Source organism: Gordionus sp. m RMFG-2023, chromosome 1, assembly GCF_954871325.1.
Source record: "Gordionus sp. m RMFG-2023 chromosome 1, tfGorSpeb1-WG-v2, whole genome shotgun sequence".
Lineage (NCBI taxonomy): Eukaryota > Metazoa > Nematomorpha > Gordioida > Chordodea > Parachordodidae > Gordionus > Gordionus sp. m RMFG-2023.
Window position 1 is genome coordinate 57303371 of NC_088775.1, and position 23193 is coordinate 57326563.

At 26.8% G+C, this 23193-nt stretch overlaps 1 protein-coding gene across 1 annotated transcript in view; it reads right to left on the reverse strand.

The window, feature by feature from the left end:
• The window catches only part of LOC135922626 (importin subunit alpha-6-like), a 61792-nt gene that overhangs the window by 6849 nt on the left and 31750 nt on the right, over positions 1–23193 (reverse strand). The window contains exon 10 of the mRNA XM_065457036.1: positions 8470–8597. Coding sequence (XP_065313108.1) covers positions 8470–8597 — 128 coding nt within the window. The remainder of the gene's footprint in view (positions 1–8469; positions 8598–23193) is intronic.

Sequence of the window (23193 nt, forward strand, 5' to 3'; positions counted from 1 at the left end):
AAAAATTACCAAGAATTTTGCTTCAAAAATGCTCAATTCAAAAAGAGTACAAATTAAAAAAGTGGGTACAGATATCTGATTTTGGTATAAATTGCTCATAAATGCATAAAATTTTACTAAATACAACTAAAAAAGATAAATATTACCTTAATTTTGCTTTAAAAATGCTTTATGCAGAGAAAATTCAATAAAAGTGTACAAATTAAAAAGTTCGAAAATATCTGTACCGACTTTTTTAATTTATAGATTTTGGTTGAATTTTCATGGCATAGAGTACTTTTGAAACATAATTAGAATTAATATATAATCTTGAGCATATTTGAAGCAAAATTATAAAAAATTTATCTTCTAAAGTTAATAATTTTGATAGTAATTTAAATTGAAAACTTAAGACCCCCAAAACAAAATTCTTTACCATTTTTCTCAAAAACCAATCGATAAAAAATTATAAAAATTAGTAAATTTATAAAGAAATATAGGTTTAACACTATCACCAATTTTCAGGGATTTTTATTCGATACTTTTTAAAATATATCCGTATAAAGACCTAAATTTTACCATTTTTGAGATTTCGAAAAGTTGTCTTTATAAGCTAATATTTTTAAAACTTGACGTGTAGGGAAAATTTGGAAAACGGATTAGCATCAAATTCTGCACCAAAACTTGTTTTTATTTTCTTCTCCCATTTTTCTTGTCACACAGTGTTATTAAAGGCTAATTTAATTATAAATAAATATATTCTAATTGTTATACTTATATTATATTATTCAATTACAATAAATTTATACCATATTTATTTATTTTTTATATTAGTTAATTTTGCATCGATCAGAAATTTAAATAAGAAAAAGATCGTGATCGCGATCCTTTTTTTTTTAAAAAGATCAATCCTGAATTTCGATCCTCTTTTTTTCAAAGATCGTGATTCGATCTTTTTAAAAGGATCAATTAACAAGCGTGAAAATATTTTTGATGGGTAGGATATGGTAAATATTGTAATACTTCCAGTCCTATTTCATTTTTTTACAAAGATTTGTTTGTAAAATAGTTGAATCTGAAAAAGAGAAATATTTGTCATCATTTGACTGACTATTCGTTTTTGGAGTTGGAGAACGTGGTTTCCTTCATTGTGTTATTGCTTCATTAACAAAGAGATTTTGCAACTTTTCCACCTCTGAATTTAGAACCCCCAATTAGTTTTTAATATGGATAGGAGATTGTGGCCAAAAATTCGGAATTTCCGAATTATCAACCCCTATCATTCAATATGGGTGAGAATGTCTTAGATTGGAAGTCTCTAATTACAAAAAGGATAAGAACTGGATCCAAGTAGTAATACACCTTTTGTTTTTATAATTTATCTAAAGTGATTGTTAGAGAAATTTGACCTCTATGCATGATAACAACTTTCCACCTATCGCATTCAAAAAAACCTTCGTCGTTATCTGACATCTAAAAAAAGGTTTATTATGAAATTAAATACAATTGATAATTATGAAAATTGTAGAAAAGAAAACGATTAAACAAAATTACAAATTAACCAATTTTTTTATTTGTAATATTTCCTACTTTTTTGTATAAAGTATTTCACATTTTTAAAATACAAGCGTTATTCTAAAAAATGTATTTCGTTATGTCTCTAAAATACTTTAATATCCGCCATGCATGCTTTAACCCATTAATGGTCAAGATTTTTCTAGTGGATAAAAATGCTCAATTTTTTCAAATTATATTGATTAATGCTCAAATATGATATTCTAAAAAAATCAGCCAAAAAAAATAATCCTAAATAGAAAATCTAGCCTGATGCATATATGCACCGTTAACCATTAAGAGGTTAAAAAAGATAAAAATTATATAAAATACTATAAGATCAAAAAAACAACAAATATCTTTATTCTTTTTTTGTAATTTATAATAAAAACGAGAAAATGTTTATATATTATGAAAATCCTTGAAACATTTAATATGGAGTGCGATTTGACATGTTTGGCACATATATCTTGAGTGCGTATGGCAATATCTGCATCTTCGTCTTTTTCCATCTATAATTTTGGATAAATAATGTCCAGATGAATCAATAGGGTTTTCACACTGTAATGCAAACTGGCTGGCGTGACCTGTACTTGAATTTTTTTCAATTTTTACTGGCGTTCGAAGGAGGTAGTTAGTAACTTCTCGTCTAAATGCAAGCAAACTCTTCTTGTCATCTCGATTCACGAATTTCCAGATTTTCCATGAATTTACCAAAGCTACATCAATAAAATTGGTGAATATTGGCCACCACCATTTTTTTCCTCTTATTTTTATTCTATATGTAGATATTAGATTATCACATAGATCAACTCCACCCATGTGTTTGTTATAAGCAGTTACCATATTTGGCTGAGTAATTTTTATTTTAGAAGATATTTTCTTAGAATACCTTGAAACATTAGAAATCAAAGAGATAGTGTGGCATGTCGATGCAACGGTCACCACCTCATTCCAACGAATTACAAATATTTCGTTTAATTTTTCAAACCTATAATCATAATATCCTCTTTCTTTTTTTGCTGCAACCTTTATAGATTCAACTGGGCAATGCTCTATTCTATTGTCCCTCACAGTTCCAGTTGCAAAATATCCCATTTGTTTTAAGTATGACAAGAGTTTAAATGATGTAAAGAAATTATCAAAATATATTTTATGATAATTTGGTTTTTGCAATGCCTTTAATAATTTTATGATTCCACCTAATCCATATTCATATTTATTTTCGCTTTTTCCTTGATATATATCAAATGAGAATACGTAACCGTCGGAAGAGGCCAATATCCAAGACTTGTATCCGAATCTAATTGGTTTTCCTTTTATGAACATTTTGCAAGAATGTCTTCCTCGATATGGTATCATCTGTTCATCTATTGATAAATGATGTTTAAAAATTCCGAATTGCTGAAATTTATTATTCAATATATTAATGTAAGGCCTAACTTTATAAAATCTATCATGTATATCTATTTTAGTATTGTCTGCCAAATGGATATTATATTTCAAATTTCGAAATTGTAATTGGGTCATTGTATCCCGGATTATTGGAATAGAAATATCGCTGTCATTAGACCAGTACATTCTTTCTTGTGGGTGAGAATGATATCCAGTAAATAATAGAATTCCAATAAATCTCTGAATATCTTGGATGGTTATGCATATGTTAGGTCTATTCATTTGTTTAGCATAAATATTACTTTGTTCTACAATTAGGGAATATAAGTCTTCGTCGAAAATTAAACAAAATATATCTGATGGACTTTTACCATGTAAATCATTTTCAAGTTTTATTACATCTTCCTTTTCTCCATTGAAAGGGCTTGAAGAATATATTGCATCCGTTTTTCTCCATTTTAAATTGTGAGAAATTCGAGAATAGCTTCTTGTAGAATATGGTTCTGGAAGGTCGTCATCAACTGAATTATGAATCTCCAATTCTCCAGCTGTATCTGAAGGCAAAACTCCGACATTTGTTAAGTCATTTTCATCGAAATCTTCTTCATCACTAACTGCAGAGGGGTTTGGCGGAATTATAACCATATCTCTTTCTTCAATTGGTTCCTCTTCAAAAAGTTGAGCAAGCGCTTGTTCAATTGTTAGAAAACGTTTCATTAAAAAAATTTATTAAAAATTAAATATCTAGACAAATTATTTTCGTAGAATCTTGATTTTTTTATTAGTCATCTATTATTTTGATAATTTTGATTGAATTGACAAAACAGGTGCATAATATTTTATATAAATAAAATAAAATCTTCAGAAAGGAAGAGGCTAAAAATAATTTTAAACTTTTGAATATTTATGAACCTAATAATTTCATATAATTTGATCGGGATAAAAAATTATAATAGGAACAATATATTATTCGATTTAATCTCAGGGGAAAAAAATTTTTTTAAATTATTTTCAAAAGGTCTTTTTTGGGTATAAAATTTTTTTTAAAAATTCTTAAGGGGCTCGAGCCACCAACCCCTCCCCTTCCCACCCTTAGTGACGGTAGTGGTTTTAAGTATAATATAAAAAATTATAATTCATTATGTTAAATTTCATTTGTTTGAATTTTTTTAAATAATATATACTGCTAGATGGTTAACGGTGCATATATGCACCAGTCAACTTTATGTGGTTACCTACTAAAATATTAATTATTTAAAAATTCAAAAATGATTGATAAATATTGATATATCTATAAAGAATATATACACACTAGTTTTCATCGAAATAATTTTATAATATGCTCGTGAGATCACTTAGAAAATTTTGCATTTTAGACCTCATAAATTCGCAAAGTTTGAGGGTTTCTTAGGGGCATAAAAAAAAATATTTTTTTCATATTTTTCTTTTCCAGTTTTGAAGTACAATGTCTGAACTATATAAAAATATTTTTTATTATTTTTAAAAAAAAAACTACTATGTTAAAATAAGGTATATAGGAGGTGGTGCATATATGCACCGTTAACCAGTAACGGGTTAAGTTAATAACTTAAAGTTTTAGCATTTACTAAAGATTGTTAGTGCCTAAGTCTGATAATAGAGGAACTGTAAATAAACAGATTTCAACAAAAATATTTAAAAAAATATAACTTAAGAGGTGCCTATATTTAAAGTTTTTAAAAATATCGGATCAGGTTGATATTTTTAAAAAACCGATCCGATTCGATATTTTTATGACTAATATCATTTTGCACAGAATAACTACCATCACAAATCTTTTATTGTCCATAAATAAAAAATATTTAAAGCTAAGAATTTTATTGAATCATATATATTTTCCTTAAAATTAAAGACGATTTTGCAATGCAAAAATTTTTATTTCTCTTTTATTGAATTTCCCAAAAGAAATAGCAAATCGCTCATAAATTTTTGTTATTAATGTATTTTATTTTTAAATTAAAGGAAATCAAATGAAACATTGCTTTCGGAAGTCATGGATGGGATACAATTTTTTAACATAATATCATGACATGATTATCAAATGAAAGCTACTAAAATGATAAATTGATGCTCAGCAATATATGTCATTAGGATAGAGGGGAGGGGGTAAATTTTTTAAACATAATAACTTGTCAACAAATGAAAGCTACTAAAAAGATAAATTAATACTCAGCACTCTATGACCTAAGGGTAGGGTTTAGAACCGAACCGTTATAAAATATAAAAAAAGCGAAATGAACTGTTATATATATTTTGAACCGGTTTAACTGTGTTCAAAATGGCTTTTAATTTTTAACTTAAAATTATTAACCTAAATTTAAAATTTCCATTTTCCTTAGGGGGAATTTAAATTCATGATTTCTTTTCAAATTAAATTTTTTATACAATTAAATCGCCTTTATCTTCATATCAATACCGTTTATTGTTTTTACTTTATATACTCAATTTAATAGATATTAGGTTAATTCTAATCAATTAGATGAGAAATAATCTTAAAAAATTATCACACAAAACTATTTTTGACTAAATTAACAAGTTTATACTTATATTATTTATATTAGTTTTTATAATGCTTTTAATTTAAAGAAAAATCTTATAATTCCAATATTCTTCTAGATCTGTTTTTAATCTTAAAATAGTAAAAAAAAATTCTTATAAATCTTTAATTTAAATAACATTGCATCAATTATTTTTATACTTTTATTTTATACTTATGTGTTTTATATTTCATGGTATATTGAGTTAAAAATAATAGCAAGTTTTACATTTTAGATGTTAAATTACGATTAATTTTTTTTTAAATCAAATAAACCGCAAAGAACGATTATACCGAAATGAATTGATATGAATTTCTTCGAAAAAAACCGGAATAAAAGAAAAGCTTTTTAAAATTTCAAACAAAAAACCGGAATGAACCGAACTGCTATATATGACGGTTCGAAACCCTGAGGGTAGGTGTGTGTGTAGGGGGGGGAGGAAATTTCGACATATGTCAACATGGTCAAATGAAAGCTGATAAAGGGAATAAAAAGTGCATAGTAAAATACCTCGACATGGGTATCAAATGAAATATAGAAAAATTGACTACATTCTTACTCATCTACACAGGTTGGGTTGGGGGATAATTTTCTAACATTATTTCGACATATGTATTAAATGAGCGCTAATTAGGAGATTAATTAATTTTCATTACGTCTTTGAGGTAGGTAAAATAAGTAGGGGTGGAGTGGAGGAGAGGGGAAATTTTTTAGTATATCTCAACATGGGTATTAAATAAAAGATATTAAAAAGACCAATTAATTATATTGATACTCATCACTTAAGAGTATAGTTGGGTAATTACTATATTTTTAGCCGTTTAAGCCAGTTTTTAGCCGAAATCTATCATTTTGGCCTCGGGTGTTTTCTTAAAAATATAGCAGCTCAAATTTGAAAGAAACTAATATAAATTAAAATACCTTAAAATTGGCGGATTTTCTCGGGCAAGCGCCTGTATATTAAGCCGAATTTGTCCACATTTAGCCATTACCCAACTATACTTTAGATTGAGTATGATAGAGTTGGGAGTTAAAAAATCCTAGCATAATATATCGGCATAATAAGGACATAGATTGATTACTCTAAGTCTTCAGTGTGAATGAAATGGGATTAAAAAGTTTTTAGCATAATAATTCGAAAAAGAGCAATTAGATAATTATAACTATTATTCATGGAGAAGCTAAAAACAATTTAAACAAATTATTTCAATATTGGTATCTTATAAAAGCTAATATAAAAATTTACTGATAAAATTGTAATTTTCACTCATCACTATGTCTTTAAGAACATTTTGACTTTCTACCATTTCAAAAAAACTTCTGAGCTATTAAGTAACTAGTTCTTTCACATATTTTTCTAAGAGCTATTCATTTTCTGATCTACGCGTTTCAGTTTTTTACCCGAGCAATTGATATTTTTCTGAGCAATAAAGTTTTTTATCTGAGTAATAAAAAATAATTTTGAGCATTCAGTATTTTTTCTGAACGCTAATGAATTTTTTTCTGAGTATTTCAGTTTTAATCTGTAGGATTAAATAGGAACCTATTTTTATTGTTTTTGGTTGTTATTTTTGCTTTGCGTATATATAATAAATTTTTCATTTGTTAATCAATTTTTTCTAATATTTAAAAAAATCAATTATTTTAAAAGATAGAGTAGCTAGTTTCATATAATTTTTCATTATATTATCTGCAACAAGAAAAGGATTTAAAATATCTAAAGAGACACATTCAACTAGTATTGTTAAATGCTCAATTTAGCCGATTTTTAAAAATGGCTAATTCAAGATTTTAGCCATAAGTAAATTACCCAAGTTTAAAAGTTTTATAGATGGTAGAAGTGTTTGGACTTTTAATAACGAAATTTAGACTTAGGAAATAATTAATAAAATCTTGATTTCTCCGCTTTAAAAATCGGCGAAATCGAGATATTAAACATTCCTACTAAGCTGTAAACATTTCCCACATTTTAAATGAGATAATTAACTTTTGGAGAATAAAATAACAAATATACTTAATCATTGAAAGTTAATTGGTTTTTTTAAATATAAAATATTGATTTTTTATTATATTGTTTCAAAGTAAAGGTCTGCAAATGGTATTTTTAGGCCCGGCCTGACCCGGTAAGGATTTAGCTTTAGCCCGGCCTGGCCAAATTTTATCCGGGTCCAGCGCGGTTCTTTAAAAAATTCTGTCAATGATGATTTCATGTTTTACGATTAAATTAAGATTATTATCAAAAATGGCAAAAAAAATATCGTATTTTCAATTTTTGTCAGGTCCGCCCGTTTAATTCTTTGCCTGGTCTTGACCCAAATTGTTTTTTTCTGGCTATGTCCGGCTCTGGGTTGACCATATAAAGAAAATACAATTATTTTATTTGAAGAATAAATAAATATATATGCGAAAATTCTACTAGAAGAAATATAAATAAAGTTATATAATACATTTTATTAAAATTTACAATTAGAATGTAAAAATAATAAAAGGTTGACATTTTTGCCTGGCCAGGGCCAGACGTAAGGCCAGACCGAGCATTGCAGATCTCTAGTTCAAAGGTAGATGGTAAATAAAAATAAAAGATCTGGCCGGATAACGTTTGAAAATTTTATTTTGGGCGGGTTTTTTAAAATATACATTTGATAAATTCTGATATTATAGTGATAACCCATAAGTATAGTGTTTTCAATTTACCAAAACTATATATAGTTTTGAGTTCAACATATATTTTGTTTTAAGCCTTGTATTTAAAATTTTTTTATGGGGCAGAGCAATAAAAAATTGGAAACTGGGCTGCCAGGGTAGAAATTTGGCTTAGTTATGCATTAGCTATATTCCCACTTGATTGAGACTAAATTAACCATTTGTTAGACCTCAGATATAAATATCAGATCAGTAAATCTGTGAAAAATTTGTAGATCAGCATAGCCTTACTTAATTATGCTATTTATGTAAGAATTTAAACTTGATTTGTTCAGGACTCCCTCCAGTGGTTGCGTTAGTTATAGCCCAAGCAGCTTCCTTCCTAGTTTTAAACTCCGCTTTGGGCAGTAATGATATTAAAATAGGGACTATGTCGGCGTCGATAACAGCCTAAGAATATAGAATAAAAGATTAAGTGATTCAATATAAGATATTGAGAAAAGTCAAATAATTAACCATTGGGTATCAAAAATTAGATTAAAAAGAAGAACAAGTTGCTACAAAAATAGCATTTTTATAAATGTTGGGTCTTTAATTTATCACTTTCTTAAAAATAATTATTCATTTTATTAAATAATTGTTTAAACCATATTTTAAAGTATTTTAATTAAAGGAAAAAATCATTTTAATTAATTTTAAATATTAATATTACATGCTGACAACTTAGACCTTTCGATCCAGGGCTATTCTTATATATTTTTTCAAATATTATGACAATGACTATAAAAATAATATAGGATCAATTATCACATTGGTGCAAATAGAATTTAAGATCTAATGATGGCAAAAAATCATAATAAAAATTAAGCTCTAACATCATGATCCCATATAATAGGCTCATTTAAGAATAGTGTCGAAATGTGCTTACTTGATAATGAGATTGGCTGTAAAAAATTTACAAGTATAAAAACTTACTGTGAAAACATGGACTAAATATGGTAAGCGGAAAATAATTCCCCGGAAAAAAAATCCCCGGAAATTAATTCCCTGGAAAAAAAATCCCCGGAAAATAAATTCCCGGAAATTAATTCATCGGGAAAAAAAATTCCCCAGAAAATAATTCCCAAGTAAATAATTCTCCGGAAAAAAAATCCCCGGAATAAAATTCCCCGGAAAAAATTTCCCCACTATATATTGAATTGCTAATGCATTGCTAAAAGGCAATCAATCATTATCAATTATAAATCAATCAAAATTTTATTACGTATATTTTTTTAATGATAATTTTTTAAACTTTTTTTAAAATATATTTAAATCATTTTTTTATTATAAATGAAGAATACTGATTAAATGATATAGTATATAATTTTATTTTTATTTAATATTATTAATAAGAAATTTATTTTTCTAGCTTATTAAAACAAATATACATTTTATTTCATTTTAAAAATTAACAAATATATATCCGTAAGAGGGCGTTATATGTTTGAATATGTATCATTTTAGGAAACCGGAATGATGATTGGATAGCACTTTTTTTATATTTGGGTATATACATACATATGAAAAACCTAAAAATTAAAAATTTTTTTTAGGTTTCTTTGATGTTTAATGAGTAGGTTTAGAATAGTAAAACAATGGAAATTTTTTAAAGTAAATATTGCTGGCGTTATTTATCAAAATCTCTTCATTTTTGTTTTATACGTGTATATATATTTTGAAAATAATTTGATTTGACCGATTGCCGAGTTCAAACCGACCACTTATTAAATATTTGATTGATCAAATTTGCTATTAAGATAAATTGAAAAATGTTGATTTTTGTTTTATGTATCTATAAATACGTATAAAACATAATTCCAAAAAATATTTTAAAAATATCGTGATTTGACTTGAAAACCGACCGAATGACCAAATACTGCATTGCTGGCGTTATCCATGGAAAAATCTTCATTTTTGTATTATACGCGTATATATATACGTGCTAAGCATTATCCTAAAAAATATTTTGAAAATAATTTGATTTGACTGATTGCCGAGCTCAAAACCCCACTTACTAAATATTCGATTGATAAAATTTACTAGTAATATGATTCGAAAAATGTTCATTTTTTGTTTTATATATCTATAATTACGAGTAAAAAATATACGAGTCGGTTATCCGCCAAACCACGATATTTTTAAAATATTTTTTGGGATTATGTTTTATATGTATTTATAGATATATAAAACAAAAATGAACAATTTTCAAATTATATTACTAGTAAATTTGAATCTAGGAAAATAATTCCCCGGGAAAAAAATCCCGTGACCCGGATCTGCTCTGCAGTATTTAATTAAATAGAAATGTTTTTTAAAGTCAAATTTCTTCGAGGATTTGAGATTTTTAATAATAAAACGAAAGTTAAATAAATCTAGTTCACCTTTACACACTTTCATCAACTTTTAGGTATTTATTGAAAAATTATTTTTACACAAATTTTAATCATTTTTTTAGAAATATGATAAAAGGCTTTTCACAGTTTACTGACTCTTAAATAGCGCCCCTTTTTGTTTTTACAAGGATAAGCTATTAAATAATATAATTTTATAAATTTTGTGGCTAAATAGGAAATTAGCAATTCAATCTGATACCCTCTATTTGATAAATATTATTTTACTGAAGTATTTACCTACTTTAAGAATTTAACTGACTGAATACAAAATCACTATAAAACTTGCAAAATTATATTTTTTACTGCCCAATTTTAATTAAATACTGCCAAAAGTAATGAAAAATGCTGACCACTTTAATCAAAATACATCCAGAGGTGATTATCAGCAGTGAGTATTATATTTTTCTAATCTAACAATTATTATTTTGTTTATGAATTTTTTTCAAAAGTTACAGAAAAGAAATAATTATAATTTTATTAAATGATATATAGAATAATAAATTATATTATTCAAAAGAAACAATTCTAGAACGTATATGTTCTCCAATTGAAGAGAGAAAATTGGGCAAATCCCTTCTCTCTTCTAAATAATCAATGCATAAATTTTTTAAAATAGTTTGTTTCGTTGCATAAATACGATTTTTTTTGGGAGTGTATGTCTCAATATTCCATTGGCCGATTTTTCCCATATCAACCGCTATTTCCATTCTTATTTTTTCGAGTAGTTCCCATATCTTCGGTTTTTTGTTGCCTACAATATGCTTAAATCGGTTATTCCATCCTTCACATACATTGTTTGTTCGATTTTCCCCAGCAATCGTAACATTGAACACATTCCATGTTTCTGGTGGGAACAATGGCTCTACTTGCCTTTGAGAGTTTTTCCCATGTCTCAATTCTCCATTCACATAATTTTTATCAAAATAAAACAATAATTCTTTGTTTTCATCCGATACAATGGTTTTTAAATACTCCATACCTCGTTTGACATCGTGTATAGGTAAGAATGCTAATCCATCGATCATAGCTGCAAATAAGCATAACATTGGATCATTCCGATATGATGATTCTAACCCCAATTCCTGAATCTTTCTATGAGTTGATTGAGTTAGATGATAAAAACATCCTTGGATGTTGATATCTCTACCTAAAAGTTGAAAAAATATAGATTAAAATTATTGTATAGGTTTTATTTAATATTTATGTCTTTATCAATTTTTATTAATTGTACTGTGTGACAAGAAAAATGGGAGAAAAAATAAATAAAAACAAGTTTTGGTGCAGAATTTGACATTGAGTTCGAATTCGTTTTCTAAGTTTTCCCTTCACGTCAAGTAAAAATATTATCGTATAAAGGCAACTTTTCGAAATCTCAAAAATGGTAATACGGATATATTTTAAAAAGTATCAAATGAAAATCCCTGAAAATTGGTGATAGTGTTAGATTTATATTTCCTTATAAATTAATTTTTATAATTTTTTATCGATTGCTTTTTGAGAAAAATGGTAAAGAATTTCGTTTTGGGGGGTCTTAAGTTTTCAATTTAAATTCCCGGCAAGAATCGTATAAATATGTTGGCGGACTACTGCTGGAGTATCTTTTTTGAAAATAAATCATCAACTTCATATTCGCGGAAATATATTTAGATTTACCATTAAATGTTTTTAAATTCGATAAATTTTATGTTATTGTTTAATTTGTTTTAAATTCAATAAATTTATTGTATATTACAAGTTAAATCCTATATAATAATGAAGGAGGGGGTGAGACAACGGACCGATAAAAGGTTTATTAAAAGTAAAATATGAGATAGGTTAGCTTAGCATAATATATTTATTTAAATATGAGAAATGTAACTATTTCATTTAAAATAAATTGTTTGGGAATCGTACCTTGTGCAGTGTAGCGAAGAGAACGAAAGCTACAATAAATATATTAAATGTAAGCTATATTAAAAAAAGAATCTAGAAAAATAATTCCCCGGAAAAAAAATCTCCGTTTTTAAGATAATTAAAATTACAAAATTAGGAGAAAAAAGTCCCTATAAATAAATCAACGAAATAATAATTCTCAAATAAAATATTTAAAAATTTTGATAAAATTAATTCTGAAGAATTATTAGGATTATGTTTTATACGTATTTATAGATATATAAAACGAAAATCAACATTTTTCAAATTATATTCCTAATAAATTTGGTCAATCGAATATTTAGTGAGTGATCGGTTTTGAGCTCGGCAATCGGTCAAATCAAATTATTTTCAATATATTTTTAGAATAATGCTTAGCACGTAAATATACACACGTATAAAACAAAAATGAAGAGATTTTGATAAATAACGCCAGCAATATTTACTTTAAAAAATTTCCATTGTTTTACTATTCTAAACCTACTCATTAAACATCAAAGAAACCTAAAAAAAATTTTTAATTTTTAGGTTTTTCATATGTATATATATACCCAAATATAAAAAAAATGCTATCCAATCATCATTCCGGTTTCCTAAAATGATACATATTAAAACATATAACGCCCTCTTACGGATATATATTTGTTAATTTTTAAAATTGAATAAAATGTATATTTGTTTTAATAAGCTAGAAAAATAAATTTCTTATTAATAATATTAAATAAAAATAAAATTATATACTATATCATTTAATCAGTATTCTTCATTTATAATAAAAAAATGATTTAAATATATTATAAAAAAAGTTTAAAAAATTATCATTAAAAAAATATACGTAATAAATTTTTGATTGATTTATAATTGATAATGATTGATTGCCTTTTAGCAATGCAGTTTAGCAATGCATTAGCAATTCAATATATAGTGGGGAAATTTTTTCCGAGGAATTATTTTCCAGGGGAATTTTATTCCGGGGATTTTTTTTCCGGAGAATTATTTACCTGGGAATTATTTTCTGGCGAATTTTTTTCCGGGGAATTAATTTCCGGGGATTTTTTTTCCGGGGAATTATTTTCCGGGATTCAATAAATAAACTTCTTAAACATGGTTATTGGACAAACATTTAGTCAAGAATGCAATTAAAATTGAATTTTAACAATAATGAAATTAGTTTTGATTCTAAACCTGACATAATTTATTCTTTACGAGATAAAATATCACTCTGATAAAATTATAACTCCATATAGAGAGACATATTTATTAATAAATGGATACAACAATTAATAAGTGACTGTCAACACACTAAAAATATATTTCATTCTAATGAAATAAATTTTATAATACAGTGCAAAACATAAGCTAAATGGGTCATTCCATGTCATCGTTCAAAAATGGCACTTTTTCGGCCGACCCCTTTTAAAATTGAAAAATTTTCTGGAATTATTTAGATAGGTAAAAGAATGAGAAAGCCGTTTATTTTAGCTTGCTAGCACACCTGGTTCTCGAGATATAGGGGCTAAAAGGTACAAAAGCCACTTTTGAATCTTTAAAATGCTTATATCTCAAAAACTATTTATAGTAAAAAAAAATATAATATATCATTTTGTAGGTAAAGAAATTCTCTAAAGAATAATAAATATTGGCGCCATTATAGGCTTTTAACATCCGGTTTACCTAAATTGCTTTACCTGTATTTTTAAGCAAAATAGTGAGTTTTTTCGAATTTTTTTTTGCTTTTTATTTAGACACCTTTTATAAATATATATGTCAAAACCTTGGCGACCCTATCGACTTTTCCGAAACATAAATTTTTACCAAAAATAGAAGAAAAAAGTAGATAGCGCTAATGGTTGAAAAATATTATTCTTAAGGAAAATGAAAATATTGATACGTTTATAATTGTGATAAAATTTTCCAGTTCTGCCTTCCCCCCCCCACTATCCTTAAAATGTTTTACATTTTTTAGATCTCTTCTTTGCTACTATAGCGAGCGAATGACTTATAAGCTCGATAATATTTAACAGCTGCAGTAAAAATGAATATTTTATTAGATATATTCAATTATATTTACAAAAAAAATTGTTTAAAACGATCTCTCTTTTTGCGAAATAATTTTAACCTGTCCGTTCAGATTAATTTTATCATCTGTCTACCAATAACAATCTGGATTTGGAGAGTGCAAAAACATGTATTCTAGGTGTAGATCAATTAAAATTTTATTCTATATCACAGATGGACGTACCAAATATTAAAATGTTGCAACCCATTTAATCTACAGAGACATGCTTATTATCGCGAGAATCTAAGAAAGATTCTACCCTGGATGACCCAAAAAAATTTACCATTCAATTTAGATATGTTAATATGCTCTTCATGGCGACAAAAATTAGCAAACATTCCTTATACTTCAAATGACAATGTAGATATTGATTCTCCCCTTGATATAATTAATCAAGAGGCTATTGATAACATTAATATATCCCTACAATCAAATGGGGAATCTCACATTAAAAGAAAACGCTTATGTGAAAAGAAATATTCGAAGAAAAAAATATCTAGAGTAAAAAAAAGTTTTAACGACTAAAATTATACCATTATCTTCATCAAATGATGAAAAATTCGATGAAATTGTAGATACCTTAAGAATTATATGAATATTGGAAATTTGTTACATTATTAAGTGTCTAATGGGCATATGCCTGCTCCTCAGTTAATTAGTATATTTAATAGAAAATCAAAAATTTTTAGTATAAAAAGTGAAAATAACTGGTTATTGATAAGTTAGCAGCAAAATTTTAACCATAATCCGTAATTTCATAAAGCGCCATCTATTTTTTTATCAATTTTTATTTTGATATTGTATATATATTTAGCAAAGGCGTCTAAATAAAAAGCAATAAAAAAAATTCGAAAACAAACTTACTATTTTGCTTAAAAATACAGGTAAAGCAATTTAGGTAAACCGGATGTTAAAAGCCTATAATGATGCCAATATTTATTATTCTTTGTTAGCCCATTAGAGAATTTCTTTACCTACAAAATGATATATTATATTTTTTTTTACTATAAATAGTTTTTGAGATATAAGCATTTTAAAAATTTTACAGATTCCAAAGTGGCTCTTTTTTGTACCTTTGAACCCCTATATCTCGAGATCCAGGTATGCTAGCGAGCTAAAATAAACGGCTTTCTCACTCTTTTACCTATCTAAATAATTCCAGAAATTTTTAACAATTTTAAAAGGGGTCGGCCGAATCGTGATCTATTTGACGTGGAAATGGCCCAAATATAAACAAACTTCTAAAACATGGTTATCGGTAGATTAGCTATAAATGTAAATTTAAAAATAATGAATCTGATAAATTTTTTTTATTAACAACCACTTTGATCAGATTGTACCATTCCATATGCAGGGTTTGTACCATTACACATACAGGGATTTAAATTTATTAGTGAATGGACTCAACAATTAATGTCACTGTCAACATCAGAAAATATATCACATTCTAATTAAATTAATTTCATTTTACAGTGCAAAATGGCTATATATAAACAATATGATTTTTGTCAGTACTCTAATTTATTGCTCTCTCATAGAATCTTTATTATAGAAAATAATATTTTTACAAGGTTATTTACCACAAATTTTAATTTTAATAACATATTTTCAAAATACCAAGATAATATTGTTAGATCTTTTAGAATTACAAAATGTATAAAATTTAAATAATACCTATATTGGAACCCTAAAAAATACCCTATTTGGAGAACCAATAACATATTTCTTATGAACTACCAAATGTAGCTATATATTATGTAATAAACTAATTAAAGTAATCAAATGGGGCTACTACCATCTCATCAAAACAGAAAATTAAGTGTAATCAATCTTAGCGTCCTATCTCATCACCAGCAATTTGTCGAACCCTAAATGCTCCATCCGACCTTGTCCTTAGTATAACTAAGCAACCTGTACCTACCCAGGGTTGCCAGATCAAAATTTACAAATTGCGGGAGAAATTTAGAATTATGCGTGAGAAATATGAAAATTGCGGTAGAAATATAAAAATTGCTAAAAAAAATTTGTGGGCCAAAGTCGGTAACTATTTTTCAAAATAAAATAACATCTTGATTTATTAAAATATATTAATTTATAAAAAAAAACCAACGATCTTTTTTAAATATAAAAGAATGTAAACAAGATAAAATTTTATAAAAAAACGATTTTAATTTTACAATTAAAAATATATTTTATGCGAATGTCTCGCAAAACAACCGCAATTGGAAATCTACCGTGTGTGTGTATAACATTATAGGGATAGGCACTTAATTAACATGTATCACGTTTAAATACATAATAATGTACTCCAAAAATAAGAAATAATACAGATGTAACTACAGTTGCGGCAATTGTAATCACTTATCTTGTAGTACAACATTCACAGAGATACTTATCATCACAATGTTGGTAGAATCTTTTCCCCATAATATTTAACGACTCTAATATATATGTAAACTATACTTGTAGAACAAAAATGAGCAAGGCTATCAAATGTTTTAGGATCTAAATCCAAGAGGTCAATTCTTGACGATTTTGATTACATATGCAATTCTAACAGATGCATCTAATAAGGGAAATATTAAAATATTTCCCTTGATCCGCTGCTATTTCAACAAAATTAAGGTCGTTTCAATAAAACACTATTAAATTTTTTCCCCTCAAATAGTGAAAAATCGAAAGACATAGCTAACCATATAATGGTAAATATAGCAGCTTCGAGATTATCAATAAATTGCATGTCAGCTTTGTGATCTGATAATGCTTCAGTGAATTTGGTAAAAACAGAGTGTATTTACAGAATTGAATCAGCACAATGTTGGTTGCGATATGTTCCTAATACCCGCCATCGATAGAATTTTAAAATTTTATAAACCTTTAAAAAAATATTTCTTAAATAAAGATTATAAAAGCTGTCCTAACATTTTGAAAATTTTTTTCAATAATGAATGGCAGAGGTATATATAGGAATGATTTCACATGTAGGAAATCTACTACATGCTGTTAATGTGTAGTTGCAATCAGAAGAATCTTAACAAAGATTCACAAAATTATTCTGCAGATGTGTTCATCTTTACAGTTAAAAATTGACAATAAATTTTATGGCGCCATTGCTAAAACTTAATTATATTTTATTTGAGATTTAAATAATAGAACTAAATGTTTACTGTCGTTATTGAGATATTTATAAAATTCCTGGTATGACATATTATATATTTGTTTAACCATTAGCTCGGCCTCTAATGTTGTTAAAGCAATCCGATTTCTCTCCTTTTCCCAGGCAGTCCTCATCAGGCTAAAAATGGGCTCGGATGAGGCATTAGAAATAAGGAGAAGACATACTCGCATATTTTTTCCAAGCATGGGGATTTATCGTTATTACGAAAAAATTCTACCCATTTCTCCTCTGCTTTTAGACCATCTAACTTTAAGTATTTTGGCGAATCATAAATAATAGAGAGAATTACAATCTCCTCAAACAAGACATCAATGTCTTTCGGTATTTTTAATATATTTATTAAATTAAAAAAACCATCTATTGATGGTTTCTGTTCCAAGGTCATAATATTTATACATTTGTAAATAGTTATTAAAATCAAATTTTGATTGTAAATATTCTAGAATTGTCTAATAAAAATATCTGCCTCATTAAAAAAGTATTAATTAGAGTATTATTTGAACATTTTAATATAATATTTTTAGCAATAGCGATAAAATTTATTATCAATTTTTAACTGTAGAGATGAACAGAGCTGTAGCATGATTTTATGAATCTTTTTTTAATAAATAATATTCTGATTGCAACTGAATATTAACTGCATGAAGTAGTTTTCCTACATGTGAAACGAATCCCAAATATGATTCTGCTATTTCATACTCGAAAAAATTTTTCAAAGTTTTAGGACAGCTTTTAAAATCTCTATTTAAGAAGTATTTTTTTAAGGGTTGTAAAATTTTAAAATTCTATCGATGGCAGGTATTAATGACAACCACCTGATAGGTATATATCGCAACAACTCATACCATTTCAAGTCAGACCACTTCACCAACTCTTTTAGTTGATGAACTAAATTCGTTAAAACATTTCATTACAATTATTTCGACATTGCCTTCTTGCAATTATGTAGTATATGTAGACATGTGCGCCGCCGCCGGTGATTTTGACGACCCGACGCCGCGCGCCAAAAAATTGTCGGCGCTCAACACGGCGGCGTGATACATATTTTTTATTATTAATTTATTTTATATATTATTTATGAATTGTAATTAGAAGAAAAATATTAAATATTTTTTGAATTATTAAAAAATGCGATTTTATTTTTCAAAATTAATAAATATTATTTGCTATAAATTTGATTTGTAACAATCCATATTCGCACACTTTGGGCAGGTTTGTGACCAACATGCTAGATAAAATAAGATTAGGACATAAAAATTGAAAAGGTAATTCTATATTTTATTCTTTTATTTTGATGCTTCAAATAATTTACAACTCGTTATATAAAATTTATTTTTTATCATAAATAGGAAATTTTAATTAATGATTTTTATTTTGTTGCCATTATAACATATATAAAAATACCAGGACTAAAACAATTATAATGGATGCAGCATTGCAATACCCTGTAACAAAATATAGTATATCCTTGCAAGCAAAGCCTTCTTTTGCATGGAAACATTTTGGAACCTTAATATTAAAAACTGACACAAATAATAAGAGAACCAATAAGTCTTTTGTAATATATGCTTGCAAATATCACTTGATAAAGATGGTGAGGATGATAATAAATTTCCATTTTCAGAGTAAATTTTTTGATTATTTTAAAAATATTTGTAAATTTTTTAATTAGTTATCCAATCAAATCTTTTTCAAAAAATATCAGCACATCAAATATAATAAAACATTTACTTGACAAACATGATTTATCATGTAAAGAAGAAATATCTAAACAAAATTTAAAGTTATTTTTCAAACCCATTGTAAAAGATACAACTGACCCTATAAAAGATAAAAAATGGATTCTGGTTAGGAATTATGTTCTCATGTGTTGAAAGGATTTAATGTTATTCTCTTCTATAGATAATACTGGAATGCAAGATTTTCTAAAGGTTATTTGTAAAATCATTATAATTTTTTATAACTGTTAAGATATTTAATTATTTTATAACATCCCACATTTAGAATTTTTATGTAATATTTTTATTATTAACTTTTATTATGTAGAAATATGGCATTATTTCAGATACCAAAGAATTGCCAGATAGAACTACACTTAGCCGGAGTGGATTAGATGATGTGTATTTATCAATGAAAGCATACATATGCCAACAAATTAATATAGGTCCTAAATTTTGTGCTATATTGATATGTGGACCAACAAATATAGATGGCGAAATTATATCACCTTTACATTTCACGAAATAGATAATAATTTTAGTATTGTATTTTATACATTGGCGACACATCATGTCACTCAAAAACATACCGCTGAAACAATTCTTTCCGAAATAGAAAAAGTTGAAAATGAATTTAATTTAGGGTCCAAGAAAATTCAAATGGTTACGGATGCAGGACCCAATGTAAGGAAAAGTGTGCGTCTAGGAGAATATGACCATCATTTATGTTTGGGGCATGGATTACATAATCTAGTGACAGTCGATGGAATAAAAAAAGTTAATAAAATAGAAAATCTCATTAAAAAAGTGAGAGAAGTTATAGCTGCCTTAAGATTCAAAACAGTGGATTTTGAAAATATAAACGATATAGAAAATGTTTTGAATCGATATCATATACATCGGATATTTTAGATTTGGATGATAATGATCCTTTTTATGAAGATCGTTTGGGGTTTGATGATAGTGAAAATCAAAAATCATATGAGAAAAAACATAAAACCTTAAAATTAAAAGTGCCTACATGCTGGAAAGTGTGACTGGCAATAACAAAAATCCTATAAATATTCTATTAAATAGAATGGAGAAACCGGATCTCAAATTATTTAACTCCGATTGGAACTTGGTGCATGAACTTTTAAATTTTCTTAAAACCTTCAAAAAAACTGTTGAATTTTTATTTGTCCAAATAGGAGTTACTATAAATTTACCCTTATTATTTCGTAGTGAAATTAAAAATCATTTAATTGTATAAGAATATGATAGTCCTTCCATAGCATCCCTTAAACAAAATATGCTTACTAAATTTGATCATAGATTTCCAATAACCGATCTTCAGTAGTATTTTAAAATACTTAAATTATTTTTTTTATATATTATTTCTCTTTCTTTTATTTTTTTACTTAGGTGTTAGGAGCACTTTTGGATCCTCGTTTTCAATCAATAAACATAGTAAATGAATATTTAAAAAAAAAAATATTACTCCGGTTGAATTTTTATGTCAACACGCTACCTCTCTACAGCTTTACACGGACGAATTAAACGAATGTGAAACGACAGAAGTTGCTTCAAAACTCGATGATCTTAAGTCATTGGCTAAGAAACATTCATCTATTCAAAACAATAGCCTGGAACAACAACACTATTTAACTAGTTTAGAAAAAGAGTGTTATTAATTATTTTCGCCTTATAATTTGGAGATAAAAGATGTCTAAGATTTTTGGAAGATAAGAGCATTGGATCTTCCTAAACTTTCAATATTAGCTAGAAAGGTCCTGTGCGTTCCAGCTACGACACACCCAACGAGCGTGTATTTTCTATAGCTAGGCTCACTCTGAACTCTTAAGGATCATTATTATGTCCTTATAAATCTTAATAAAATAATATTTATTCATGATAATTATAACTTAATAAAATCATTAAATTATAGTTATAAACATAATACAGTATAAATTTTATTTTAAAAGTGTTTCCAATGAATTTATAAATTTAATTAAGCATATTTTAGTGTAACAATATTTATAGTTATCTTCACAATCATCAACTATTTATATTATCCTATTCTGTTTCCGAATTTTTAATATAAATAATCATCACTTGACTCACAATCTACACCTATATCAAATATTAAATAGAAAATACTTCCAGAACAATTTTCCATATGTCTGTTTTATAGTATTTTGCTCCACAAGAAAAAAAAATAGAGATAAAATTTTGGGTTACAATATAACCAAGGTCGTAGCCATGGGGATGCCCGGAGGAAAGGGGGGGGGCAACCCCCTCCAAATTTTTTTTTGGCCACCATATCAAATAAAAAATATTTTGTAATTGATTATTTTTATATTTTTAAAATAAATTTTAAATATTTATTCAAAAAAAATGTCTTGTTTGTAAATTTCTTCCTATCCTGTTTCATTTTTATCCAATAATAAATCATCATTCATTCAAATTTTATCATATCCATGTGTGTTTGTGTGGGCGTTTAATTATAACGTTTAAATTGTACTTATTTCAATGATAATTATTTTATTTATTATGGTTCAATCACAATATTATTATCTTTTGAAGGTCTCTGATATAGATCTGGGTGCAAATCATAAAAAACCGGGATTTTCTGAAACTAATCAATTGGTTACTCAAGGCTTGATATATATATATATATATATATATATCAAATCTAAGTAAACAGATTGATACCGATCCGTAAATATTTATTAAAATAAAAAAGGTTCTAATTATATTTTTTTTAAATTTGGTAATTATTGTGCAGTGTTGCTAAACAGCTCAAATTGGGCCGATTTTTAAAAATGGTCCAATTAAGATCTTAGACAAAATAATATTATCTAAGCTCGATATAGTTATTTAAAACAGTGATAAATTTTTAGCATTATAAAGAAAATACTGAGATAACAACAATATTGGTGAGCTAACAAATTAACCGTAATCTTTACGATCTTAAATCAAGATTTCATGATATTTCTTAACATAAAGGAGGTACCTTTCCGTGGGACTGGTTCAACAAAAATTATGGATGCTGCAAATTAATTTATTATTTCTAGACTATTTATAGCAATGTTTTCATACACCATCCAAAAAGATCCTGAATTAAATAAAATTATAAAATTTATATACAAAAATACGCGATATACATCACCCAGATTTAAAACGAAGTAATATCTATTATGGTATATATGGTGCTTGATTATATTTCTGATAAATATAATAGAAGTGAGATGTATTTTATGGCTGATGTGACAAAAGATGCATCGGTAGTGAAAACCTAAGCATAATATATTTTTTTCTGGAAAAGTCCAAGGAAATTTAATAGGGATTATTAATTTACAGTGTCTTTCTGCTGAAAGCATTACTAATTGCATTTTAAAGCAACTTAATGAGTTAAATATTAATTCAACGAATGTGATAAACCTATCATATGATGGTGCAAACGTTATGTCTGGCCGAAATAAAGGAGTGCAAACCCTACTTCAAAAAAAAATTAATAAAAAAGTTCCTTTTATGCATTGCTACAACTACATGTTGCATCTTATGGTTCAAAATTGGTATAATAATATTGTTATCATTACTAATTTTTTAGGCGATTTAACGTATCCTGTAAATATGCAGGCCATACTCTTATGAGACTTTTAGACCAGAAGTGGACTGGTCATTTAGAAACATTTTGCATCATTTATGTTAATTTTGAGGCTATTAGTGAAGTATAAGTTTACTTTTCTAATAGAACTCTTAA